General features: G+C 34.3%; 1 protein-coding gene across 2 annotated transcripts in view; it reads left to right on the top strand.

The window, feature by feature from the left end:
• Positions 1-27,006, top strand: part of IPO11 (importin 11) — a 113,819-nt gene that overhangs the window by 16,723 nt on the left and 70,090 nt on the right. Inside the window, exons 7-16 of one of the 2 annotated variants that reach the window (XM_012721955.1) lie at positions 8,559-8,691; positions 12,093-12,151; positions 15,574-15,622; positions 17,061-17,131; positions 18,460-18,652; positions 19,238-19,390; positions 20,643-20,683; positions 21,580-21,670; positions 23,652-23,699; positions 25,584-25,689. In XM_012721955.1, the coding sequence (XP_012577409.1) occupies positions 8,559-8,691; positions 12,093-12,151; positions 15,574-15,622; positions 17,061-17,131; positions 18,460-18,652; positions 19,238-19,390; positions 20,643-20,683; positions 21,580-21,670; positions 23,652-23,699; positions 25,584-25,689 (944 nt within the window). Of the gene's footprint in view, positions 1-8,558; positions 8,692-12,092; positions 12,152-15,573; positions 15,623-17,060; positions 17,132-18,459; positions 18,653-19,237; positions 19,391-20,639; positions 20,684-21,579; positions 21,671-23,651; positions 23,700-25,583; positions 25,690-27,006 lie in introns of both variants that reach the window. The other variant, XM_004678275.2, reaches the window with a different exon arrangement.

Genomic DNA, 27,006 nt, shown 5'->3' with positions numbered 1-27,006 from the left:
CTGCTGTATCATGTGGGTCATCTGCAGGGCTGGGATCAAGCACATGCTGCAGTTGCTGCAAGTAGCCTCATAGTGCTACTTCCCTTTCTGCCACTAGGGAGGCCCATGAGATTATTGTTTGGGTTTTGACTAATCTTTGTTATATTCCACATTCAAGTGAGATGATCAGTATTTGTCTTTCTCCTTTTGACTAATTTTGCTTAGCATTGTCCTCTACTTCTATCCATATTGGCATAAATGGCAAGAATTCATCCTTTTCTGCCATTGTGTAGTTTCCCATTATGTGTGTGTGTATGTGTACATAGACTGTATATTTTTGAGTGACTACTCTGTTCTTGGATACTTAGGCTATTTCTATAACTTTGCTATTGTAAATAGATTTGCACCGAGCATAGGAGTAAATATATCCCTTCAAATTAGTGTTTTTATATACTTTAGGTAAATATCTAGGAGTGCAATTACTAGATCACTAGGTAGCTCTCGTTTTAATATTTTGAGAAATACTGTTTTCCCTGAGGCTGAACCAATTTACATTCCCACCAACAGTTGTTCCTGTCCAACACTTGTTGTTTTAGTCTTTTCGATTGGCCATTGTCATGGATGTGAGATGGTATTTAATTTGGTTTTGATTTGCGTTGCCCTTATGACAAATGATAAGTAAATTTTTCATGTACCTGTTGGTCATCTGTATGTGTTGTTTGAAAAGTGTCTAGCTCTTTTGCATCTTTGGATGGGGTATATTATTTTTGTTGAGTTGCATTAATTCTTTATATATTCTATATATCAGCCCCTTTGTCAGATGTGTGAATAGTATTCTCTTCCTTTCAGTAGGTGTCTTTTTGTTTTACTGATAATATCTTTCACTATTTAGAAACTTTTCAGTTTGATGTAACCCCATTTTTTATATTTGTTTTTGCCTTTGGAGACTATTCCCAAAGAATTTTTTTTTTTAAGATTTATGTATTTATGTATTGGCCCTCCCTGGTGGCGCAGCGGGTTAAAATACTACACTAAGAAGCTTAAGCCACTTCCTCATGAGTTCGATCGCCTGCCCCGGAGGAGATCCACATGGCGTGGCAGACCTCTCCTGACCCACCCACTGCTCCCCTCAGTAGTGTACTTCGTTGATCTGCCTGTTATGCTCTCCACTTTGTCTCTGGTGAATCCTCTCACCCTCTGCATCTCTGACCTGTACCCCAGTTCTGTATGAATAAATAAATCTTAAAAAAAAAAAGATTTATGTATTTATGCATTCAGAATTGGGATATAAGCCAGAGGTGTGGTGGGTGAGAGGGTTCACCAGAGACAGAGTGGGGAGCAGAGCAGGCAGATGTACTGAAATATACTGCTGAGCAGGTGAGACAGGAGAGGTTTGCTGCATTATGTGGGTCAGCTCCCTGGCTGGGGATCAAATTCATGCAACAGTGGCTGGCAGTAGCTTGCTAGTGCTGAGACTTTAACAAACCTTGTGTTACTAAGGAGGCCCAAAAATGAAAAGACCTTCTAAAAGCACTGTTATTTCACTTGTTTTTAGAAATGTGTAATAAGAAATATGAGAAGACCAGTTTCTCATAGAAAAATGTTTCTTTGTCCTAAGTGGCATACCTTTAAACTTGTTTCTTTAAAATTTCCTTTCAGTTTGAAAGTTACACAATTCTATGAATTTGTAATCTTTAGTCTTCTAGGCTAATCTATATAAGCATCATTAAAGTTTTACAATGTAAATCTTGTAGCATAACTCAAATATGGAAGTTTGAATTCTTAAAAGATTTACTTTATTTATGCATATAAGAATTGGGATGTATGCCAGAGATGGGGAGGACAGTGAGAGGATTCACCAAAGACAGAGTCGGGAACAGAACAATTTGAAAATGCTGAAGAGCCACTTACATGGGATATAGATCGAGCCTTTAGGAAATTATATTGTAGTAAAATTTATGTAATTATATCACCAAATAGGTTAAATAAATCTTGTTATCAGTTTTGTTGGGTACTTCTAATTTCTGCAGGATAGGGGTGCCCCCGCACATCCCTAGGGGCATGCCTGAGAGATGAGTCGTGGAGCAGGTTTGCAATGCAAGGTGCTGCTGTCCAGTTAACAGCCCTCTTAGTATTTATTTAGTAATAGTGAATAACCATGATTGATTATGTGACAGTGGCAGGAGAAATGAGGTCCAGGGTATTCATCTTTGCGGAGAACAGTACTTAAGAGGGATCAAAGGGTATTAATTATATAGGGAACAGGGGAGGACATGATGGCCACGTGTATACAGGGTGAACTTTCTGTGCAGATGCTTGGTGTAATTTTCAGGCTACTCCCAGACTGTCCTGGACCCTGACCAAACAATCAGTGGTTAGGTGATGTGGGCCATTGTCCCAAGGCAGTCGTGCAGGAATGCCTTGTCCAAATCGTTTACACAAATAAATGCAGAGTGGCAATGGCAGACAGGCATAGAGGCCTGAGGTAGAAGAAAGGCCACAATACTAATTGCCATCCTAAATGCCGTATTGAGTGTAAATGTTGTCTTTTACTCTGCCAGATTTTATACTGACTTTCGAAAACATCAAAGAATGGCTCCTATAGTCTATAGTCATTTCTGCCATCCACCTGTTCAGGATTTGTGTGTTTGTGTGTGTGTGTGTGTGTGTGTGTGTGGTGTGTTTATGTAAGAGGAACCTTTTGGTGGAACTGTTAAGGGAAGAGAGTCTAATAATAACTAATTTGATCACCCCTCCCCTGAAATGGAGCTGCACTGAACTGGAAATTTTTAGTATAACATGGTGTTAGGTAAGTTATCCTTTTGTGTGGTTCAGAGGGTCATTTGTTTGAGTCCTAAGAAAAAGGAACTGGAATAAGGAACATAAAAATATAAAAACCTTATTGCCAGAATCTGTAAATTGTTCTTAAAGCAGTGTTAATTTATGCTTTGTTCTTTTGCCCATCTGTCTAGTCATCTGGCAATATTTGGGTTCCTACTCTGTGCCAGTCTCTCTTGGATGCCTGAGCTGCACTGTGAACAAAGGTAGAGTCCCAAGTGCAGAGTAGGGTAGTTTCACCTCTGCTTCCCATATATTGAGCTGATACTTTGGATACGAGAACACTGCTTAGGCACCAGTGTCTGGGGACATGCTCAGTGCCATTGCTAGGCTTGAGGAGTCTGGACTGTGAGCCAGCAGTGCTCCTCCTGGGCTTGAGCTGCATCAGTGAATCTGATAACTGTCTGTAACTAACAGACTCTCAGATCTTCAGGCCTTCACTGAAAATACGTGTTAGTTGAGAGACTTTGTCAATTTGAGTGGAGATGGCAGTTTGAATCGAGATTGTTTTGAGACTGAGACAGCTTGGTAATTTGAAAATATGTATGCCATTTAAGCCTTACATTAAAAAAAAACTTAAACATTCTCCTCACAGGGAAGCAAAGTTTTGTGACACGTTGACTAGATAATGGTAGTGATCCTTTCTCTCTATATACAAATACTGAGTCATTTTATGTACCAGAAGTTAATATAATGTTATATATGTCACTTATACTTCAGTAAAAAGAAAAAAAAAACCTGCAAACTACTAAAATATCTGTACTTTTTTTGTTATTGCTAAGAATGTAAAGGTATTTTTAAAATTACTTGTTATCAAGTTCTAAACAGAAGAATAAAGAAAACTAAACTACCTTCTCTTAGATTTAGCTGTTACCATTTTGCTACTTTTGCTTATTTCCTTGTTTCCTAAGGTAAAGTATCTTAAAGATTGTATGATACCTTATTCTTCAATACTTCATTATTGATCTATAAAAATAGATTGACTTTTTTATATGTTAAAACTGTCACAGTTATTAATTTAATAGATTTTTATTCAATGAATCAGAAACATCCAGCCCAGCAGATAGAAAGGAGCTTGGAAGAGTTATATAAGCAAGAGATTTTTTTATAGACCAAAGTGAGGAGAATCCAGGAAGTGATATTGTGTATTAACTGACTAATTAAAGTAGGATTACTTTTCTTACAGGTGCAGAGGAAATTCTAATAACTGGTTAGGTAACATCTGGTAGGCAGGCACATACTGACTGGTTTATCTAGGCTTGCTTTTCCTGGGGGGAGCTGATTAAGCCTCAGTTTGTCTAGAATGAGTGACTCCATTTTGGGCTTAACCTGGTAGCTTTAGCATATATAATCATATAACTTTTACAATATTTAAGTGAAAATATTGATTTAATATTGACTTAATTCTTTTTACCAGTTTTCTATGTGATTTTCAAGAATATTTTTTCAAGTATTTTATTTGAGCTGGGGAGATAAATAAAATGTATACAGTTGTTTCTGTCTCTTAAGTATGTTTTAGTTCAGAATAACATTAAATTTCCCCTTTTCCCTTATTAAGTTATTGAGTCATTGAGCCCCTGTTGCACCATTGAATTATTGAAGAAGAAACGGGTTGTTTTGCATAATGTTGTATGTTCACATTTGTTAATTTTATACCTTACTGATTACATAGATTAAAATTTAAGCAGGTTTTACATGCCTTTTGCAGCAACATGAATGGAGCTGGAAGGGATCATGCTTAATGAAATAAGCCAGAAAGAAAAGGAAAAATACTGGATGGTTTCACTCATAACAGGAGTATAAAGACCCAGGGAAGAAAATAATAATAATAATAATAATTATTATTTTTGATAATAATTAATATTTATTGTTAAAATAATAAGAATAAAAAAATGTCTTTGTGTACCAGAGACATTTTATGGGGGTGGAGGGGAATGGGATCAAAAATGGGGGGCAGGAAGTGCACTGGACTATGGTGATGGCACATGGGTGATTTGGTGATGGGAAGCCCATGGGGATTACAACTGAGATGGAAAAAGGCACAAAATTATGTAAAAATGAACTATTATATTGTAAAAAAAAAATTGAAGCAGGTTTTGACAGCTACAGTTTGATTTAAAGATTTTGAAGATAAACATTACAGCACTTTGATTTAAAGATTTTTTTTATTTTAGGGAAAAGTTGTAAGGATAGCGATTTTGAGATTAAAAGAACATTTGAAATTTAAAAGAAATAAAACTTCCTATAATGGTTCATTTTGGTATTCAAGGAATCAAGTCTTTGTAATTATCAGTAGTTAAAACAGTCAGTGGGTGTCACTGTTTCTTCTGTTTTAGAAAATGTAAGTACCTGAGATTTTCATGAACTAGAACCAAAAATTTTCATTAATTTCATAGTGTCTAACTGACTTTTCCCTTTCCTTAATGTTTTTGATAAGAAAAATTTATCAGATTTAAAAATTCCTCTTTTGCTTCCCCTGTTATTCTTATCTTTTCAGGAGCAGAAGTTTATGCAGGCCTCTGTTTATAGGATAGCTAGTAGCAGCGTACCTTGCCAAATTCCTGTGCTTGCTTTCTTTTTCTTTTTTCCCTCTTTTCATCATTGAACTGAAAGGGTAGTGTCACTACTTCATTTCAGCACAGTTGTAATGCCCTTTTATAGACTAGCAAAAAAGATTGCTATGAGTGGTGCCTAGAGCAGAGTATCAAAATGGTGCCCCTATTATTTTATCACATAAATTATTATGATCTACATAAATACTTATATCCTGGAAATACCTTTTAAAAGAGGTCAAGAAACTTCAAGTAACACTGAATGGAAAAAACTTTATATAGAACACAATACGTTTCTATGCAATTTTTTTTTTTAAGATTTATTTATGCACATAAGAACTGGGGTGTAGGCTGAGGTGCAGGAGTGAGAGAATTCACCAGAGACAGAGTGGAGAGAAGAACAGGAGGATCTACTGTGTTGCAAACCACCAAGGGGTGCGCTGACTGCTATGTTCACCCGTCGCCACCCGCCGCCGGAACGTAGAATAGGAGACTCGGAGACTCGGAACCACGAGAAACTGAAGCAGGAGCCTGGGGTCTGAAGTCTGAAGTCTGTTTATTAGGACTGCCCATGGGTATATATAGAGACTGTAGGTGCAGGGAAAAACAGGAAATGTGCCCAGGAAATGTGCCTGATGCAAAGAGTGGGGTGCATGTTTGAATCGGGCCTAGGGCTTGTAGCTTCTACTTGAAACAAAGTAGTGGGCTGCAGCTATATTTGCAGGACAGAGCGCACTGTGCTCTGCTGACTTGTTTGTTGGCCTTACTGGGGAGTGTGCTCACCCATGCACAACATTAGCCAGGGTGGACAGGTGCAGTTGAGGTTCTGCAGAGTTACTGCCACACTACTGAAATACACTGCTGAGGATAACAGCAGATGAGACAGGAGAGGTCTGCTATACTTTGTAGGTTAGCTCTCTGGCTAGGGATCTCAGGCCTGGAATGGAACTCATGCTGCTGTGACTGGAGATAGCTAGACAGAGCTGAGACTTAACCCCTGTGCCACCAGGGAGGGCCTCTGTTTCTATAGACTCTATGTAGAAGTTAGTACTAAACATTTTGCTTTCAGGAGGAAATGTAGGGCCCTCCTTGGTGGCGCAACAGGTTAAAGCACAGCAATAGGAAGCAATCCACAGTCACTGCAACATGAGTTAGATTTCCAGTCAGGGAGGCAATCCACATGGCATGGCAGACTTCTCCTGACTGGCAGGCCACTGCTACTCTCAGCAGTGTATGTCAGTAGATCTGCCTGTTCTGTACCTCACTCTGTCTCTGGGGAACCCTCTTACCTCCCCCCCCCCCAACCTCTGGCCTGTACTCCATTTCTTGTATGCATAAATAAATAAATCTTAAAAAAAAAAGGAGGAATGCAAAGAAATATAAAATAATTCAAGTTGTTTTCTTCTAAGTAAGATAGGTTCACAGTATAATAGTTTTTGGTTATAGTACACTGTAGATTTTTGTTTTATTACATCAAAGTTAGTATAAAATCGATCATAAAACATTTTATTTGCTATAATAAATTATATTGTACTTTTAAAACTTCATTTTTAGGTCTCTGTAGGATTTCTATCCTTCTGTAAATCCTTCTATTTCTCTTTTTTTTTTTCCTCTTTATTCAGACTGACCTCTTCATGAATTAAATTTTTGGAAAAGTATATATAGTATGTGATTGCTTAAAGTTCTGCAGTAAATTTGAGTGATAGATTTTTAATTTTAGACATAATTTACTTTCAGACTCTAAAAGGCCTTGACTAATCAAGAAAAATATTAGACTTATAAGTAAACTCTGTTTTAATTTTTTGAGTAACATTTCTTTTGCTCTCCCATTTGATATCATTTCTGATTAGATTGAGCTTTTTTATTACAGTATTTCATGGAGTCATGTCAGTTTTAGACTCTATGATAATGCTACTTTTGCTGTAATACTGTATTAATTGTCACAATATTTTGGCTATAGTGAAATATTTGGATTAAATAAATTATGTTTACTCTTTGAAATACTGATGTGTACTTGAGAATATGCTAAAGTGACAGAATAAGTAGTCAGTACTTTTTATTAAGTGTGCACATAAGGCATTTTATCACAGGGAAAAAATTAGCCACCTACACTGACTTGATTGCCCTTGTCCTTTGAACCAAAAATAATGACCAAAGCAATAAGGACTAGTTAACTCCAGTGTACGTTGTGGGATACCCTCTTTTTTAGCAGCCAATTCTAGACTGCAACTAAGTGTATTTACATTCTGCAGCTTTTTCTGAGGGTGGTGAGGTGAGCAGAAAACTAGGTCTGCCTTATCAGAACCCCACATGCCTTAATAAATGATCTTATGATAGCTTAAGGAGAAAATGGGGATGTAAGCAGGTGTCTCGTAGCTGTTGCTTCCATTGTGTTCCAGGAGGATCACACAAGGACTTCTGCTTTTAACCCTCAGATGAGCTGAGGGTCAAGCCTTTCCCTGTGTGGCCTCTGCAGATAGATAAAGGCTGAGGCAGCACAGAGATATAGTAAATGTGTCCTAATTCTGTAAGCACAAGTTATTAAAGTAATTAAAAGTAACTAAAACAAATGGCCATGTAGGTTCAATTGTATTGTTTTTAGAACTTCTGGGAAAAAATTGAAAATACCTAGGAATGGAAGCTAACTAACTGCATCTCAAGTAAGAGCCACGTTTTAAAGTAACAGTCCTCATTTGGAAAGCATCCTTTTAAACCATGTGGTTTGTCCTTGACTGGCAAAATCCTTGACTGGCAAAACCTTGTGAGTAGAACTGGTAAAACATAGAAGTTTGACACCTTTGTATTCTTAATGTTGATTTATCTGATATACTCAGTACATTCTGTAAGTCAATGTTTTAAAAACTGAGTGTTCCAATTTGTTAGCAAAAAGAGAAAAAGCAAAAATGGGGAAATACCACATTACAATGCAAACATTAGATTGGCTTTTGTTTCAAGAAACTGATAATCTTACGGGTGTTTATATGTGTGTATCTGGTATATTCATGGTGGCAGCTTTTGTAAACTGTACTTTCAGTTTTGTTTTATGGTTAAAAGTATTTGGAATGTTGTGATAAATGGCTCAACTATTTTCAATCCTATTGAAAATGATTATGTGTATATATATTATGTAGGTATAGTTGATCAATGAGATCTGTTATTATGAACAAAGTTGTTAATGTTTCTTTACAGTTAGCTTCTGGAATTTATAACTTTGCCTGCTCTCTGTGGAATCACCATACAGACACATTCTTTCAACAAGTTTCTTCTGGCACTGAAGCTACAGTTCTTAGTTCACTAGAACGAACTCTGCTATCTTTAAAAGGTACTGTTAAACTTGATATATTCCTTTTTGAAATGACATACCTCAGAACAGTCACCAAATTGTTGGCTCTGCTTGGATTTTCTGTTCCTAATTGCTCTGGAGAATAAGGGGTTAATTTCTTCCTAGAGCCAAATGTTTATTTGTAGTTTGTTTTTCTTTTGTGAGAAAGACAAATTTATGAAAGCACATATAGGTCCACTTTTTAAAATTACATGTATATTACTGGGTCTCATGGTTCTGAATAAAATTACTTTTCAAATACTACTACTTTTTTGGGGGTTTACTTCTCCTTTTGTCATTCTGAGACCCCAGCCATATCATTGTCATGCTGACTATTCTAAACTTCTGTCTCGAAGAATTAGTTGAATTCCCTCTCTCATCTGTTTTCTCCAAACTCAGTATTCTACCTTATCTTCCTTGTGCCTCCAAATCAGTTGGATTTTAGAAGGTACTTGATGAGGTGCCATCTTAGCTTGTGTTTTTCTGTGCTTTGCCTTTATGACTTTCCCTTAGCATAAATCTCCATTTCACCTCTCCTGAACTATTTATCTTCATAAATGTATTTTGAGGTTCCTTTCCTTTCCCAAACATTCATACCAATTCTTTACTGTCTTCCACTCTTCTCCTTATGTCTTCATTGCTAAAGTTCTTTTTAGTTTGATCTCAAACAACCTTTATATCTCACTTACTGCAGCCCATTTTTCATCTTTCTGATTTATTCATAAGCTCCTTCATCACACTCACGCCACTACCTTGCAATATTGTCATACATTTGGCCAATCTATAATGCATCTCTAATATTTTAACTAGACAGTGGATGCACAAACCCAAAGCTGTCAGCACATTTTATTGAACCTTGTGGACAAATGTTGGGAATGATTTTAAAGAACTGTTAAAAGGTAAAATCCATTATATAGTTTGCTATACACGTGAGTAAAAGATGGTTTTGCCAGCATCTTTGAGAAAGAGGTCAAAGGTTTTATAAATATTTACTCAGAGAGAAAGAGTAATTGATACAGTTACATACACAAAACTTTATGCAATGATTGCACTACATTTAATGATTAAAGAATTTTCAGGTGTTCTTAATTGTAGCCTTTTTTTGTTCTATTGAGTTCAAAGCCTAACTCCTGGCAGAAAGGATGGAGCTCTGCTGATGTTTATTATCCTGCTTTAAGCTTTCCATAGCTCCCAGCTCAAGATCTTAGGTGCATATTAACATTTCTAAGGCATATGAACCTAAAAAAATCCCATAACATTTTCCTTTAAAATTTTTGTTTTGGTCAGTATAAATTTCAGTTCTCTTAAGATTTAATAAATACTTAGGGATAGAGTTTTTGTTATATGTAATCTCTTCAATTTACATCTGTGTGCATTTAGTGTCTCTTAGACATGCATATATTCATTATTTCTTTCTACAAATTTGTAAGTTGATACTTGTCACTGAGGAGACGAACATGATAAAATGATCACACAAACATAAAATGACATCTGGTACAGGGGTATTATGATAACTGACCATCTGGTCAGGAAACATGTCACTTAAAAGTAATGTTTGAACTAAAATTCTGAAATATAACTTGTGATGAAGGGTCTCCTTGGTGGCACGGAGGGTTAAGACTAGGCACTATCATGCTATCTCCAGCTATTGTGGCATGGGTTTGGTCCCCCAGCTGGGCGCTGACCCACATCGCACAGCAGACCTCTCCCATCTTGCCTCCCGTTCCCCTCAATGGTGTATTTCGGTGGATCTGCCTATTCTGTTCCTCACTTTGTCCTCTTACTCCCAACACCACTGGCCTACATTCCAGCTCTAATATGTAGGATATATTTATTATTATTATTACTTTTTAAGATTTATTTATTTATGCATACAGAACTGAGGTACAGGCCAGAGGTGCAGGGGTGGTGAGAGGATCCACCAGAGACAGTGGGGAGCAGAACAGGCAGGTGGATGAAGTACACTCCTGTGGGGAGCAGCGGGTGGGCCAGGAGAGATCTGCCCTGCCATGTGGATCACCTCCAGGGCGGGGGATCAAACTCGCACTGAGGAGGCTGCATCTGGCTTGCAGTGCTACATCTTAACCCCTTGTGCCACAGGGTAGAGCCTCTCCCAGCTCTAATTTACATAAATAAAATAAACCTTTTTTTTTTTTTAAATAAAAGATAACTTGTCATGGAGAAAGACCCTCCTAGAATATTGTAAACCAAGGCCCTATGGTGGCAATGAGAGTTATGAGGACAAAGGACTGAATTTAAACTTTATTTTCTCTTATTATAATACAGTAACATCATTAGCCATCTGAGTTGAATATAATTGTACACTGCTTTAGATCTTGATCTCATATAGTTTTCTGAAAGTGAAGTGACTTTACATTTAATAGTTCCTTATGCTACTGTCAGTCATCCTTGTTAATGTATTATACCATGTATTTTATATTTACTATATTACTGAATCCTATAATCCTATGGAGTAGGATTTATTAACCACATTTCACCCATGAAGAAAATGGCATCTAGAAGAATGGCCTAAAATAATATACTAGTAGGCAGTGGAACTATAATTTATTTATTTATTTTTAAAGATGTATTTATTTATGGATACAAGAACTGGGGTACAGACCAGAGTTGTAGGGGAGGGGGCGGATGAGAAGATTCACTGGAGACAAAAGGTGAACAGAACAGGTGAATCCACTGAAATACACTTCTGAGGGTAGCAGTGGGCAAGGCAGGAGAGGTCTGCAGTGCCATGTGAGTTAGCTCCCTTGCTGGGGTTCGAACTCCTCCTGCAGTGGCTGCTGATAGCATCATGATGCTGCGACTTAACCCCTTGTACCACCAGAGAAACCCTGGAACCAGAATTTAAGTCCAGATCTGAATTCAAATCTATCTCCCTCCGTATAACATTTTATACATACAATGTGATGCTCACAACTGAATATTATAGTCTATTCCAGATTTTGAAATAGAGTTTAATTTTATATTCCTTTTAGTGAAATGAGTGAAACTTTTTTTGGTCACTGTTGAGTTATAGTTTAAGTTTTATAAACTAGCGGTATTTTTTTTTAATTACAAGCAAACATGGTTATTGCATAGTAAGGAATTCTAACAATTATGTAAATTAAGGTAAAATGTTAGAATATAGTTTTTGTAGAATGAATATTTGTGATATGTGAGAAAAACACTGTTAATTACAACTTAGCTTTAATTCTCTTTTTTGCTACATAACCAAGTAAATGATAAGAAGTACCTCTCTTTACTTGTTGAATGAAGGAATTAAGCAAGATTAACCACCACCCTTGATGAAGCTTTGTGATTCTAAGTCTTTATTAATGATTGTGATTTTTAGTAGGATAAAATATAAAAAAAAAGAGGCAGTAAAACTTGATTTTATTTTATAGTGCTGCGCAAGTTAACTGTTAATGGATTTGTGGAACCTCATAAGAATATAGAGGTGATGGTAAGTGAAAGAATTTATTCATTGTGAGTTTGGGAAAATGCTTGGTATTTTTTGAAATGTTTTTATGGTTATTTTTATTTAAACTTCACTTACAAATTTTACTAAGTGAACATTTGGTGTTTGTTTTTACCATTGTGTATATGTTATGCTTTGCTTTTAGACTTGTAGTTTCTCTTCACTACATGGAAGAGGCTACTGTGTGAAGGGGAAGAAATAGGCAGTGGTACACAGAGTGAGCCAATTTGAATTTGAGTTACAGCGAATGCTTATGAATTTGAATGATGTTATACCAACAGGTACATTGTGGATGATTTATATCCCACATTTCCTTTGCTTGTTTTTATATACTAAAATAATTTTTGTGCTGATCATAGCATTTATAGTTGCTCTTTGCAATCAATTAAAATATTTATAGAAAAGAGAAAAACTCCATTGATAAACCTAACTAATTGTGATATACCATCTACAAAAGTATATAGCTGCATGTATTATTACCTCTTAAACAAAAAAGCAGATCCATAGTAGTTTCCCAGAGAATTTATGTTAGCTAAAATGTGGATTGCCTTGGGGTTGCACAGAAATTGAAGAAAAAGTGTATCTAATTAAGTCTTTGGGTCTGCCCTAGTAGATTTGACCTGAGCTACTTTTTTTTATTTTTAACATTTTGATTAGATCTAGAAAAAAGTGAAAAAGCATGGAAAAGGAAACATGAAGTTAATAATCTGAGTATCATATAATTAACTAAAATATTAACGCCATTAATACTTTACAGCAAAACTGATTGATTTGAGTCGTATTCCTATAAGCTGGAATAGTGGTTTTGAAGGGATACTGTTATTATTGTTTAAGTCTTTTGACTTATTCTTGGGAATCTTCTGTAGTAGAATTATATATCATCCTTGACTCACTTATAAATGTTGTTATTAGTGAGCATTTAAAGTATGTTGTCTAAATTGGAAAAAATTCAGATTTTAACAAATTAAACAGCTTTTCAAAATAGCAAAGTTCTTAACAAGGTCAATGGGATTTAAAAGATGCTTAAGAGTCAGCATATGACAGTGGTGAGATTTTGAGTTCTGGGTATTGTTAAATTTGGATTTGAGTCTTGGTCTTTTCCTGATAGTATGACTTTGGGCCGTTTACTTACCTGAACTGATAATCAGTTTTCTTTCTTTCTTTTTTTTTCTTCTTTCTTTTATTAATAATATGGAGATGGGTGTTAAGAAAATTAGGGAAGATAATGATTTTTGTAATGAGTTCAGCACCTTATTAAAGTGCTATGTAAAATAACATTTAATGGGTATTTTAGTTTGAATTCTTTATAGTGTTGCTTAACAGTGAAGTTATATAGTTGACATAAGTCAGCTGTCTATAGTTCTGTAAATTCCTAATTTTCTTGATGAGTGTACTAAAATTGATGGCTTTTATAATTTTTTACTTTATTTGGAGAACTTTGATAGGTACACTAACCTGCAGGAAAATAGAATAACATTCATGTTTTGTAGTTACTAGTTGGGATCTTTATAACCTTGTATAAATTTAAGATACATATATGATCTTAGTGAACTTACTCTTTTGGTATTGAAACATTTTGCTGTTTCATCATCATAGAAGTTATTTTGTTACTTATTTATACTTATCACTTATTCCCATCTGTGCTTACAAAGACTCAAGTTGTATGAAAATGGAAGAATAATGAAACTGTGAGAAGGTGACACAGTAGTGAAATTGTCTTCCTGCAGGTTTTTTTTTTTTTTTTAAGATTTATTTATGCTTACAAAACTGGGGTACAGGCCAAAGGTGCAGGGGCGGTGAGAAGATTCACCAGAGACAGACTGGGGAACAGAACAGGGAGCAGAACAGGCAGATCGACAACACTGCTGAGGGGAGCAGCCGGCTGGTCACAAGAGGTCTTCTGTGCCATGTGGGTCACCTCCCAGGCAGGGGATCAAATTCATTCACATTGAGGTCACTGTGGCTAACTTGCAGTGCTGTGCTTTAGCCTACACCAGGGAGGGCCCATCCTTTAGTTCTCTTACTGTGTTGTCATTACCATTGTATTACCTTTCAAAAAAGTATGAAGAAGATGAGAAACACTTTTTTTTGTCTTGCTTTTACTTTTCATTTGACACCAGTGAGAATTCAAAATTTTTCTATTTCTGCTGAAAATGACAGAATGAAGAAAATTGACCAAGGAGGATATTTCATAACTTCTTATGAATCATGAGATGGATGTTCCCAAAGTGGGTGTGGGGTGTAGAGACTGAGACTAGCTCTGTAGTTTCTATTGATGATGGTGAAATTGTGTAAGTCTCAGTCTCTCAGTCTTCATATGATGACACTTTACTTGAATTGTCTCAGGTTTAAGAATTGATGAGTAGGAAGAATTCTAGTTAGTCATTCCTCAGGAAGGCCTTTAGTAGTCTAGGTTTTATGACAAAAATCTAGACATTCCATTTTCTGTAAGGATATATGACATCTTTTGTGAGGTTTATAATTCAGGGTTTTTGGATTAAAAGAAATCTATGTTTAAATTCTTAAAACTTTAATAGTTAAAAAAGTTATTTCTTCATGTTTATTTCTGTAAAGAATTTGTTACATCTTAACATACATATTAAGAAATAGGGGTCCACTGGATCCATATGATGAAGGCTAAAATATTTCTCCTCTGATAACTAAGGTTAAGGCATATCAAATGTTTGAGACTAAGAACCTCTGCTTTAAGTGATTGGCAACATGTATTCATGTATTTAGTCCTTATTGCCAAATATTGTTCCTGGATCCAGGAAAAAAGAATTAAAGCTAAATTTTGACACTTATAAGAAACTTATGTTTTAAGATTTATTTTTATTTATTTATACATACAAGAAGTCAGGTGTGTACACCAGAGGAGTGGAGGGTGAGAATACTCACTGGAAACAGAGTGGTGAGCAGAACAAATGGATTGACTGTAACACATTGCCTAGGAGAACAGCGGCGAAACAGGAGAGGTCTGCTGCTCTGTCTGGATCAGCTCCCTGGCTGGGATTGAACTCCTGCCACAATGGTTGGCTATAGCTTGGTAGCGCTGAGACTTTAACCTCTGTGTCACCAAGGAGGCCTGGAACTTAAATTTTTGTGAGAACAGACACATGATAGGCAATATATCTGTTAAAAGCTGTGATGAGAAATAAAATAGAGCACATTTAGTGAGATAGTTGATTGCTGAATTCTTATTTTTGTTGCACAGTGATATAGGTAATTGAAAGGAGGCCTCAAATATATATAGTTATTTTTTTGTGGAAGACTTGCTCATAATAGTGGACTGTTATTTTAAAACTGTTTTTAGTGGTGTGGTAGATATTATTTTAGTATACCTTAAAACTATAAAAGAAAATGTTTTCATTAAAACAAATTTAGAGCATTTAAAATTTTTTTCCTAGGGTTTTTTACATGGAATATTTGAGCGTCTCAAACAATTTCTGGAATGCAGTAAGTACTTCCATTACAGTTTTTACTGAATCCTTATTCACTTACTCCATCAGCTCTGTACTTGCTAATCTGGTGAGGTAGCAAAAAATCTTGTAGTTTAATATTAAATTTACTAGTAAATTTAAGCTGGAAGTTCTGTTTTGTCTTGTCTTGTGTTGTCTTATGTATTGAGGGACCACTTTTTAAAAAATCTATTTTGTGTCCATTCTTTGGGCTATATTCTGCTGAAATGCTGTTCCATATAGATATTAACAGGAGTTCCATATAGATATTAACAGATATTAAAAATTTGCAAATGCAGTTGAGACTTTTTATTGTTTCAGGTTTCAGTACATTTTACATATCTGTATGATGCAACTTTTTATAATGGTACATTCATTTTGTAATTCTCTAATAATCTTTACTAGCTTACTTTTAGGACTCTTGGTAATCTACTACCTCATATAAGAATATTTAGTATTTACATTTGTGTTGTATTAATATTAATATAATATTTACATTGTGTTGTATTAATATTAATATTCTGTTAAATTCCTTCTCTTCCATGGGGTTGTAAGTCCCTTTGTCTAGGATAAACACATATATGCATGCATATAAGCACACATGAACATGTAAATCCTGTGTGTGTGTGTGTGTGTGTGTGTGAATATGTTTGTGTTGAGGGGGTTACATCCTCTGGGACTATGTATTATCTATATATTATATGTGAACTCTTTTAGGGAGTTGCTGATTGGTGCACTCATTTTCAGTTTAGTGCAAACATTAGAATCTGTTGCTAGGCACAGTCCTGAATACCAAGTATGGAAGAATGAATCAGACAGCTATAGTTTTTCTAAAATAGACATTTTTCTCTGTTCATCCCAATGAATGTAGCAGAAGGAAGAGTAGAGTTCCTTCTAGAGAGGAGAATAAGATAAATGATAAAAGAGAATATAAAGAGAATGTGATTGGAGAACAGCAGTTGATATACTGAATGGCATTATTCTGATTGTACAAAAAAAATTGTGCCAGGTTAGTCATCAGGAGAAAATTCTCAAAAGACATAAGAAAAATGATGAGTACATTATTTTTCAATGCTTTGTTTATAACTTATATTACTTGAAAAGTATTTCAACTGTGACTCATTTTGACTTTGAAAATGTGATTCATGATTCATGGGTAAGATTTCTACCCATTGACTTTAAAATGGGCTCAATTTATATTTTAGGATTCATTTTGTGAAATGGCACTAAAGATTATTATGTCTGTTAAATATGAATCTTGGTATTTCTTTTTAAAAATTATTTTTATAGTTACTTGAAGTCTGGGATGCATACTAATGAATTTATACTGCAAAATATGAAAACATGTATTTGACATTATTTTTGTAAAAACTTTTAGCATTGTGAATAATAGAATATTGTACATTTTTCCTAATATTTAAATGTATTTTTAACAGGTAGAAGTATAGGTACAGAAAATGTATGTAGAGATAGATTGGAAAAGACCATCATTCTTTTTACTAAAGTGGTAAGTTTTTGAAATTTTAAAGATGTTTTCTAGGTTAAAAAATGTATACTCATTTTGTAAGGAAAATAAATTTTATAAGCATTTTTTCACTTTGATGTAAAGTAACTTATTTTTTACTGTTTAAAAACACTGTTTAAAATGAAACACCTTATATCTCAAGGCTTTAAGAATATATTCCTATTCTTTCTAAAATTTCTGTTCCGCATATTTTAGTGTATAGACCACCTTGATACAAAAATCAACCCTAAAAAATATTAGAGAAGTTAATTTCACAGACTTATTAAAGAAAAAAAACAAAAAGAGGTTACCAGCTCAGTTCATCAGGAAGTAGCTCACTTGTAGCAGGCAGAGTAAGATCAGGAAGTTGATTTATTCAGAATGACAGATTATCATCAATACCAAACATCTTTTGAATAGAATTATATAGCTACATTTACGTGCTAGGCAATGGGCATGGATTTTTGTCGAAGTTAAGTTCATGGTGTCAGTTCTCTTTCCATTTCCTCCCCTTGCTGTTTATGCTAGGTAAAAATAATTTTCTGTAGAATTTTCCATGTTTTGGATTTGCTGTTTGTCTCCTGATGTCTGAATCAATACATTCCTTTGTCTCCTTACCCCTCCTCCTCTCATATTTCTTATAAATTTTTAATAATGGAGGTTTAATGACATTCAGACTTTTTGTTCAGGAGGGTGGGAATGACAAGAATAAATGTTCAGTGGTACTTGTTTTTCATATTGCACATCAAGGAAATCCAGTGTCTGTATAAAACTGATGAGTGAGTGTCTTGTGTAAAATTCCTCAATAGCCTATTTAATCCTATTGCTTTTTCAGCCATTGATGATCATTGCCTCTGTTCATTTTTTTGACTAGGGGTTACAAAATAATGGCACTCTCATTTTAATATTCTTTTGTATATCTTATAAAATTCTTATAAATAGATTCCTCATCAGTTATTTGATATACCAAACTACCATTCTTGCAGGATAGGCAGGGTACTGTTGTGATTCTTTACCCTTATATATTAACTTTTTAAAGGCCTAACTTTTTTCTGTAGTGTATTTATCCATTGTTTTCCTATCAAGTATGAAATAAGCCTGTTTTAGACCCTGTAATAAAAATAGGAAACTCTTGTTATGAGATTTAATCTGATACAGTCCACATTATATGATGTATCCCAGGAAGTACCTAATACGTAAAATTGCATATATACAAACTCCTCATCAGGGTTTAAAATTTGCCAAACTTTTTTTTAGCAAACTTACAATGTAAGATGTATTTATGGATGAATTTGAGAAAATTACCTAATAATTTTATTTTTAACATACAGCTTTTGGACTTCTTGGATCAACATCCCTTCTCATTTACTCCTCTAATTCAGAGATCTCTAGAATTTTCTGTAAGCTATGTATTTACAGAAGTTGGTGAAGGTGTTACATTTGAACGATTCATTGTCCAGTGCATGAATCTTATTAAGATGATTGTCAAAAATTATGCTTATAAGCCATCTAAAAATTTTGAAGGTAATGCTATGTTTTTTTTTTCATTTCCATATTTTAATCTAAGTGTGAAGTTAACTTTTTGAAATACATTTACTTTAGTCTGAGAAGTAAAATAGTATATGAAATGGAGGTGAAGATTAGAGCCTAGTTTATGTGAATTCCATATTTAAAAATTCATAAATACATTAATAATCTGTCATTAGTTGTACGCAGATCAGTGGAAGACTAGGGATTTTAAGTGTTAAAATGCTTTAGTAACTACTGTGGTTTATATTGTAGATTATTTGTACAATTAAAAATTTTTTGATTTTACAAAAATATTGTAGGTTTTAGAAGGCTAACTTATTTATTCTATTATTTGGAATTAATTCATGTACCAAAGTGAATATGGAAGCCTTTTGAGAACAAGAGTGAAAGAGAGACACACACATAAATGAAACTTTACAATATGATGTGTAATTTAATATGGTAATGTGTAAGTATAGTAGTAATAGAGAAGCAAGTCTGCTGTGAGTGTGTGGTATGCATAAATGAAAGTGTCTTTGAGATTTGTGGATGACGAAATTGACAATTTGTAATTTAACGAGGCCATTTTTATTTGCTTAGATAGCAGCCCTGAAACGCTTGAAGCCCACAAGATAAAGATGGCATTCTTCACATACCCTACTTTGACAGAGATATGTAGACGATTAGTCTCTCATTATTTTCTGTTAACTGAAGAAGAACTAACAATGTGGGAAGAAGATCCAGAAGGCTTTAGTAAGAATTTTTCAGTTTACCATGATTTTTCTCTTCCTATACAGATATCATCTTTTTGAATGATAAATATAGTAACAGTGTTTTAATATTTCATTTTTTATCTCGGTTTTAAAAAATCACCCTTTGTGTTAGTCTTTAGAATAAGTTTAGAAATAAAAAATGAGTTACTTATTCAAAAATACAGAATTTTCTTCAGTGAAGCTAATTTATGTTTTTACGACTAGATTATGGATTTAGTTAAATATATATGTAATTAACTGTATTATCAGATCAATTTCTACTATGAGGTTTATTTTGTTTTTTATATTTGTGAAAATATTTTACTGCAGAAAGAAATTTGAAAGAGAAAATTTGTGAATTACTAAATGAGTTACCTATTAAAATTTTAATTTTAATTTAAATTAATTCTTTTGTAAAGTATTTTTAGAGGAGATCTTTTTATCTTTTGAAGTTTAGAAGTAGATGAATTAATTCTACTAGGGCCTATGCTATAGAAAATCAAAGATTTGTGTGCATGGTAAAGTACCTCTGTGTGAATCAATTTATCTGTGTGGAACGTAGCCTCCTTTTTTGTTTGTACTCATCCTTTCATCTGGGTGTCCTTGTGTAGATATACACATATTGTTTACTAATGTTTTAAGAAAGCCTTAAACATTTTAGAAAACTTAATCTTCCTCTTTTTGTCACATAAAAGCAATTCTAGCTCATTGAGAAAAATAATACTTTGTACCTTTTTTGTTTTTTTCTTTAGATTAAGTATTGTATTTTATTTTTTAATGTAGTAGATATAATATTATAGCATAAAACATATATTTTTGAAAAGCCCTGAGGTATTTTACTTCATAAATAAACAAATTTATGTGAAATATGACTAATTACTTTAACTTGTAAGGCATTTATTGAAGTAAAATGGTTCTCAGTATTGTCATGACATACATGAGGGTGTGTCATGTGATGCCAGATGCTCTGGATGTGATAAGCACGTTGTGCTTTCTTCAGAAGACTTTTTAATTTGAGAATGCTGATGGATGTAAACTCTTGATCAGTGACTGTTATATATAGATGTGAGCTGTTTTTATAATAAAGAAATCTGTGTTTAAGCCTTGTACTCCCAATGATCTATTGGTGTTATGCTTAAAAGACTTCACAGAAATATTATTGTGATATTATTTAAAGTCAGTTTTTCAGACAGAAATTTTAGAAACATTGCATTTCTAGAGAACATCATTTGTCATATTTTTAATTGCAGCAGTGGAAGAAACAGGTGGAGATTCTTGGAAATACAGTTTGAGGGTGAGTGTTAAGTGAAGGATAGGGAAAAATTTCTGTATCTTTTACTAGAGAATAATACTTTTAAAGATACTGAGCATTAAATCAGACAGAAACATATAGTTGCAAGGGTTTATATTTGAGAGGAAAGCACTTGATCAAATTATGAGGAAAATTTTTTTTGCAAGTTTGGGATTTACAAAACAAATTTTTGTAGTCAAATGGAATGGAAACAGTTGTCATTGCATAAATAAAAATATTCTTGGAGGTTAAATCTCTGGTTAGAATAGTATTTCTCTTAAATATTTCAATAAGTATAAAGCTTTTCTTTGATGCATTATTTTTCTTAACCACCTAATGTAATTCTCAAAGCCAGCCCATTGTTTTTAGTTATAGAATGCTTTTTAACATACATTATTGATATGATCAGCATTTTAGGAATATTTGACAAATATAGTCCTTGAATTCTTTTTTTGTGAAAAGTTGGGCTTATATAATTTAACCACTTTGCCATTGTTTTTATTTAACTTTTAACATTAATTCCTGAATAGTCAGTTATTCATAGTACTGAATGTATAAATGAATGTGACTTTGGAACCTTTTTTAATTTAAAGAATGATTAATTAGAAATATTGTTTATTTTCTGTAGTTTCAAAGTTTTGAATATATTATGCCAAATGCTTGAAGTAATGAAATAAACCTTCTGTATATTATGAATTACTACAATTTCATTTTATTTCTCACTGTGTTTACAAAAAGTCGTTAAAAATAATGTTATTAAAAGATATCAGGAATTGCAAACATTTTCTGAGTTTTGGAATTTTAAAATAATTTAAAAAATATTTTTTTATTATTTTGATGTAAACCAGTATAATATGTCATTGCTTTTCATTAGAAATTTGTTTTTTTTTTCCATTCAGCCTTGCACTGAAGTGCTATTTATAGATATATTCCATGAATATAATCAAACTCTTACTCCTGTACTTCTAGAAATGATGCAAACACTTCAAGGTAAAGTATATTTTGTGATACTTTGACTTATCTACTTAATGTTCAGTTAGTATAGTTTAGTGTTTACCATGTGCAATGCACTATTTCCTGGAACATATAATAGATACAAATTTAAGAAAAGCACAATATGTTCTTTTCTAAAGAGGTTACCTTGAGCATTGAGAACAAGAATAAACTTCATGTAAGAAGGCCTTAAATAGATTTTGTGTGTAGTAGATTTTGCTATCAGAACTACCAGCAGCTGGCAAAATTATAGACATCAAAGTATAGTGCTTGGATAAAAGTCTATCTGGAGCATGTTGTTGGAATTGTGCAGAGAAAATGATAAAATAATAAATGATAGTCTCATAATGGTGGCATTGGGAATAAGGAGAATGTGAGGAATTTAAGAGAATGATTAATTGTCAGCAATTGATTATCACACTTTTGCATAAGTAATTAACATTTAGCAGTGATTTATTTTGACTCTTCTGCTATACTATCTATAGTTTTCTGCTGTTCTGTACTCTATACAGTGATTACATATATTTTGTTTACATATTATTCTCAGTATTCTGCCTTATTTATTAAAAATGTTATTGATTGCCAGTGTTGGGCAAGGCAAAATAATCAGATATAATCCTGAACTTTTGATTCTTAATTACAGGGAATTCTGTAATTAGTAGAGTTGGAAATAGATACTTTTGAAGTATGTACGTAAGGGAATCTAAGAAGAAAAGAGGTTCAGGGTCAAATTCTGAAACTTTCACGACTAAGGTGATAGGCCAAGATGAAAGGCCCTGAAAAACAGCTAGATAAGAAACTATCTTAGAGTTATAAAAAGATGTATAGTGTACCCTGAAAAAGAGTATGTTATCAGAAGTATCCATTGCTGTAAAGCAGTAGAATATTCGTAGAAAACATTTATTTGGTTAGTTGGTTTAATGGCAGGAATCACATTTTACAGGAGCAAGGATTGAGCAGGTGATGATATAAGGAAATAACAAAAGAATCTGCAGTAGGGAAGGAGATGGCTGATCTTGTTTGTGATAGCTGGTGATAGCACACTTGTTAGGCTTTTGTTTCCTCAAAAGCCCTATAGAATGTTTATAAATCAAGGAGGAAAATGAATTAATCTGTCAAGCTTTACTTTGTTAATTTTTAAAGATAATTTATGTTGTTTTTCATATTATTGATTACAAACATATCATTATTTACTGGTTTCTTAATGTATAATAGCAGATTCTGAAATTTGGTAGTATTTGTACTAAAGTTGATTTTTGGATTTAGAATATTATATCCATTTTTTTCCCATCCATTTATTTACACCACTGTAGAAAAGTGGATCAGGCTATTTCATTACACTCTGCAAAAGTGCTATGTGTGCTGATAAGATTTTCAGTTTAGTTTTATATGTAGTCCTAGAGTAATTTGCTTATCAGGGATGTTCTTGATCATATTGGAATAGTGAGCTTAAGAATTGATATTTGACAATAGAAAAGTACTTTAATAGCTTGCTAAAATTCTTTCTAGCTTAAAAATATATACTGAATGAATAAACTGCTTTTTATGTCTTAACCATTTTTTTGTCACCTTTTACTAAATGTATTGTAACTGTGTTTTTTTTTTTCTGTTTAGTGTTTGTATGAATTGCTTACTTTTTTTTCTGTTGTGGAATTTATCTTTTGATTCTTTCCTTTGAGAGTATTCTTTGCTAGTAAGGGTATAACATAATAGTTAGCAATTGCTGCATATGTTTGGCTAGATTGTTGCTTGGCATAACATTTTTAAATGTCTTAAATGATTTTTAAAATTATGTATGACTACATGTGTTCCTTGATGATTATGATAACAAAATATAGACTTACTCCTATAATTATATGTATATTTAATATCACAGGATATATAGTATTCAAGTAAATTGGGAAATTAATAAATTGAGTTCATATAATGTATTGCCATAGAAACCTTTACTTACCTTTACTAATTCTCATTTTCTCAGGGCCCACTAATGTGGAAGATATGAATGCACTGTTAATCAAAGATGCTGGTATGTAGAACTAAAGTGATTTGAAATATTTAGTTATTCACTAAGTGGTTCATCTGTTTTGTGGCAAGTATCTTTGAGAGTTGGTGTAAAAAGGTACTTAAAATAGAGGAACTTTCTGGTGGGGAAGATAACCAAGTAAGCAGGCAATTAGTTATAACACAGTGCAGGATAACAAATGCTGAAAATAGGGGCAAGTGTTGTATCCAGATTGCCATCTGTGTCAGCACCCCAGAAGCTCACTAGGTCCCTTATTTCAGTGTCCCTGCCCTCTTAGCTGAAGGTGGGTGCACCGCATAATTGGTGGGCATCCAAGGCAACTGGCCCATGGTTGAGATAAAAGACTGTTTGTGGGTCGAATTGTTCCCTAAAACTGAAAAAGAGAAATGCTCTAGCTCCCCCCAGAACGTATTAAGTGGCAGTGATTAATTTTCCCATTTTGCCTAGTGTTAAAGGTGTGCTGAGAATCGGTGACTAATCAGGGAAGGGAAGGGCTTTCCCAGGGGCACAAGGGTTTTGGTGTGGGTGCCTTCCAGTGTGCTCAGGCGTCCACCTCACCATGCACCCATGGGGGACTCAGTAAAGAAGGGAATGTACCTACCGTTGACTGCATGTTCATAACGTGGTCATGTTTCAGGTGAATTGAACTAAATAAAATGCATCTACTAAAGGAAATACATAAATGTAATAGGTAGTATCACAGGGTACTATGGAAAACCACAGTAGTTTTGGTGTTCCTGGGAAAATGCTCCTAAAGAGTTTAGTGCGAGCACACAAGGATAAGTGGAAGTTTAGCTGTGCAAGATCAGGGCACGGCTTTCAAAGAGGGTTCCAAGCAAAAGAGGCAGTACAAGAATCCGAATGGAAGGGAAGCAAATAGTGAAGTTTTGAACTGGGAATATTTTGGCTTAATTTTAAAGTGGTTATGGGGTTGTGATGATTGATGAGGATAGAGAAAGGTAAGTAGAGATAAAATCATAAAATAATGTGTCTACTTAGAAACATGTTATTTTAAAATTTTAGTAATTTGACTTGAATTCATTTTAAAGGTTTATTTATTTATGCGTACGAGGCCTGGGTACAAGCAAGAAGTGTGTGTGGGGTGGTGGTGGTGATGGTGGTGGTGGTGGTGGTGAAAGGATTCATTAGAGACAGAGTGGGTGGCAGAACAGGCATATTGAAACATACTGCTGAGGGGAGCAGTGAGCGAGACAGGAGAGGTCTGCTACGCCATGTGGGTCACATCTCTCGTTGGGGATGGAACTCATGCTGCAGAGGTTGCAGATAGTTCATAGATCTACACTTTAACCCATTGTACCACCCTGGAGGGTCTTGACTTGAATATTATTAATGTGTTTAATTTTCTGTTTAAAAACAATAGGGAATAGGGGCCTCACTGGTGATATAGGGGTTAAAGTCTCAGTGCTATACAGCTTTCACCAGCCACTGGGACATGAATTGACATGAATCCCTGGTCAGGGAGCTAACCCACATGGTGCAGCAGACCTCTCCTATCTTAGCTACTGCTCCCCTTAGCAATGCATTTCAGTCAGTCTGCCTATACTTTCCCTTCTCTGTCTCTGGTGAATCCTCCCCCAAACCTCTGTCTTATACATGCACGCATGCATAAATGAATGAATGAATGAATGAACGAATGAATATCTTTAAAATAGTAAACAAAACAAAACAAAACACTAGGGACTATTTAGGAAGAATGCTGAAATGTTTCTAGAATGTCTACTTAAGTAATTTTCCTCACTAATGTATTAACATTTTACATGTTTCAGAATACTTCCTAAGGTTTAGTTTCTTGTATAAGAACACTTAGCATTTGGCTTAGTATCTGGAATCTTTCATTTTTTTTTTTTCCTCAATTTTTTTTCTTAGTTTATAATGCTGTTGGACTGGCTGCTTATGAGCTGTTTGACAGTGTGGATTTTGACCAGTGGTTTAAAAACCAACTTCTTCCAGAATTACAAGTCATTCACAATAGGCAAGTATACAATTTTATTTTTATTATGCCTTTATTTTATCATATTGGTTTTCTAGTGAACATGTTTTAAAAAATCAGATTTAACTGACAGGCCTCTAGAACAGAAAGAAAAGACTATGAACCTTATAATGGAAAAATAAGCTAAATAGTTTGCTGTTGTTATTTTACTTTAAATGTGGATCATAAATACTCACCTCTCTGGTTGGGGGTTGAACTCGTGCTACACTAGCTGCAGATTGCTCATAGATCTTGTGTGAGTATTTGATGTTATATGATATTGCAGGAGGAAATTTTATGCAATGATAGGGAAAGATGAATATTTCTAAATTTTAGAAAAAAGTAGGTACAAAAGGAAGCAAATTGGACACTGAGGGGCTTGACCTAATGTCAAGAAGTAGCCTAATCACTGTAACATCCAGATAAGGTAACTTGCCTTGGAATGCAAAAGCTTGCACTACAGGTCTTTTGGAGGGGAGCAGTAGGATGTTGTGATACTGTGACAAAAAGGACTTGTATATGCTTTAGGCTTATAATGAGGGGCCTAGTACATTTAGTAGGTCTTTGGCCCAATTGTTGAGTTTCACATGCATTTGAATTCTTGCTTAATTATTTTAATTTTAAGTACTTAGTGAGTGAAATACAAGGGAAAAGATCCTTTCATAGGTTTTACAATTTTTTCTTAGTTTAAAATGAGAGATTTGAAAAAAGAAAATCCCAAGAAACTTTTTGTCTTGTGTTAAATGCTACAGTTACTTTGATTTATTTCTGTGGACAGGGTACACGTCGTAGGCTGTAGATGACTTTACTTTTGTTGACTATAGTATTGAATGAATAAAAGATGGTCATTTCATAAATATTTGGAGTCAAAGAGTTAGAGCTGGAGATGCATTAAAAGTAATTTTGGAGACCTCCTAGGTGGTCTAGGAGTGACGTCTCAGTGCTGTCACTGCTACAACCTACCTGAGTGATCCAGCTAAGGAGCTAACTCACACATGGTACAGCAGACATCTCCTGTCATGTCCACTGCTCCCCTTAGTGATATATTTCAATAAATTCTCCTGTTTTGCTCCCAGCGCTATCTCTTGTGAATCCTCTTACCCCCTGTACCTCTATGGCCTACAACCCAATTCTATGCCCCAAAGTAGTAATTTTTGCAATCAGTAGTTGTCAATTCAATTACTCAATCAACAGATGTTTTCAATTCTATATTGGCAGTATTCTGTAGTATCCTAAGCCTGTAGTGGTAACACTGATGGATTGTGACTCTGCCCTCAGAAATCTGGTGAGCCTTTGATGGAAAGGAACCTTTAATGGGAA

Source organism: Condylura cristata, unplaced genomic scaffold (genome assembly GCF_000260355.1).
Source record: "Condylura cristata isolate star-nosed mole 26May11 unplaced genomic scaffold, ConCri1.0 scaffold00007, whole genome shotgun sequence".
Classification (NCBI taxonomy): Eukaryota; Metazoa; Chordata; class Mammalia; order Eulipotyphla; family Talpidae; genus Condylura; species Condylura cristata.
Note: the sequence above shows the minus strand (reverse complement) of the source record. Positions and strands in the feature narration are given on the sequence as shown.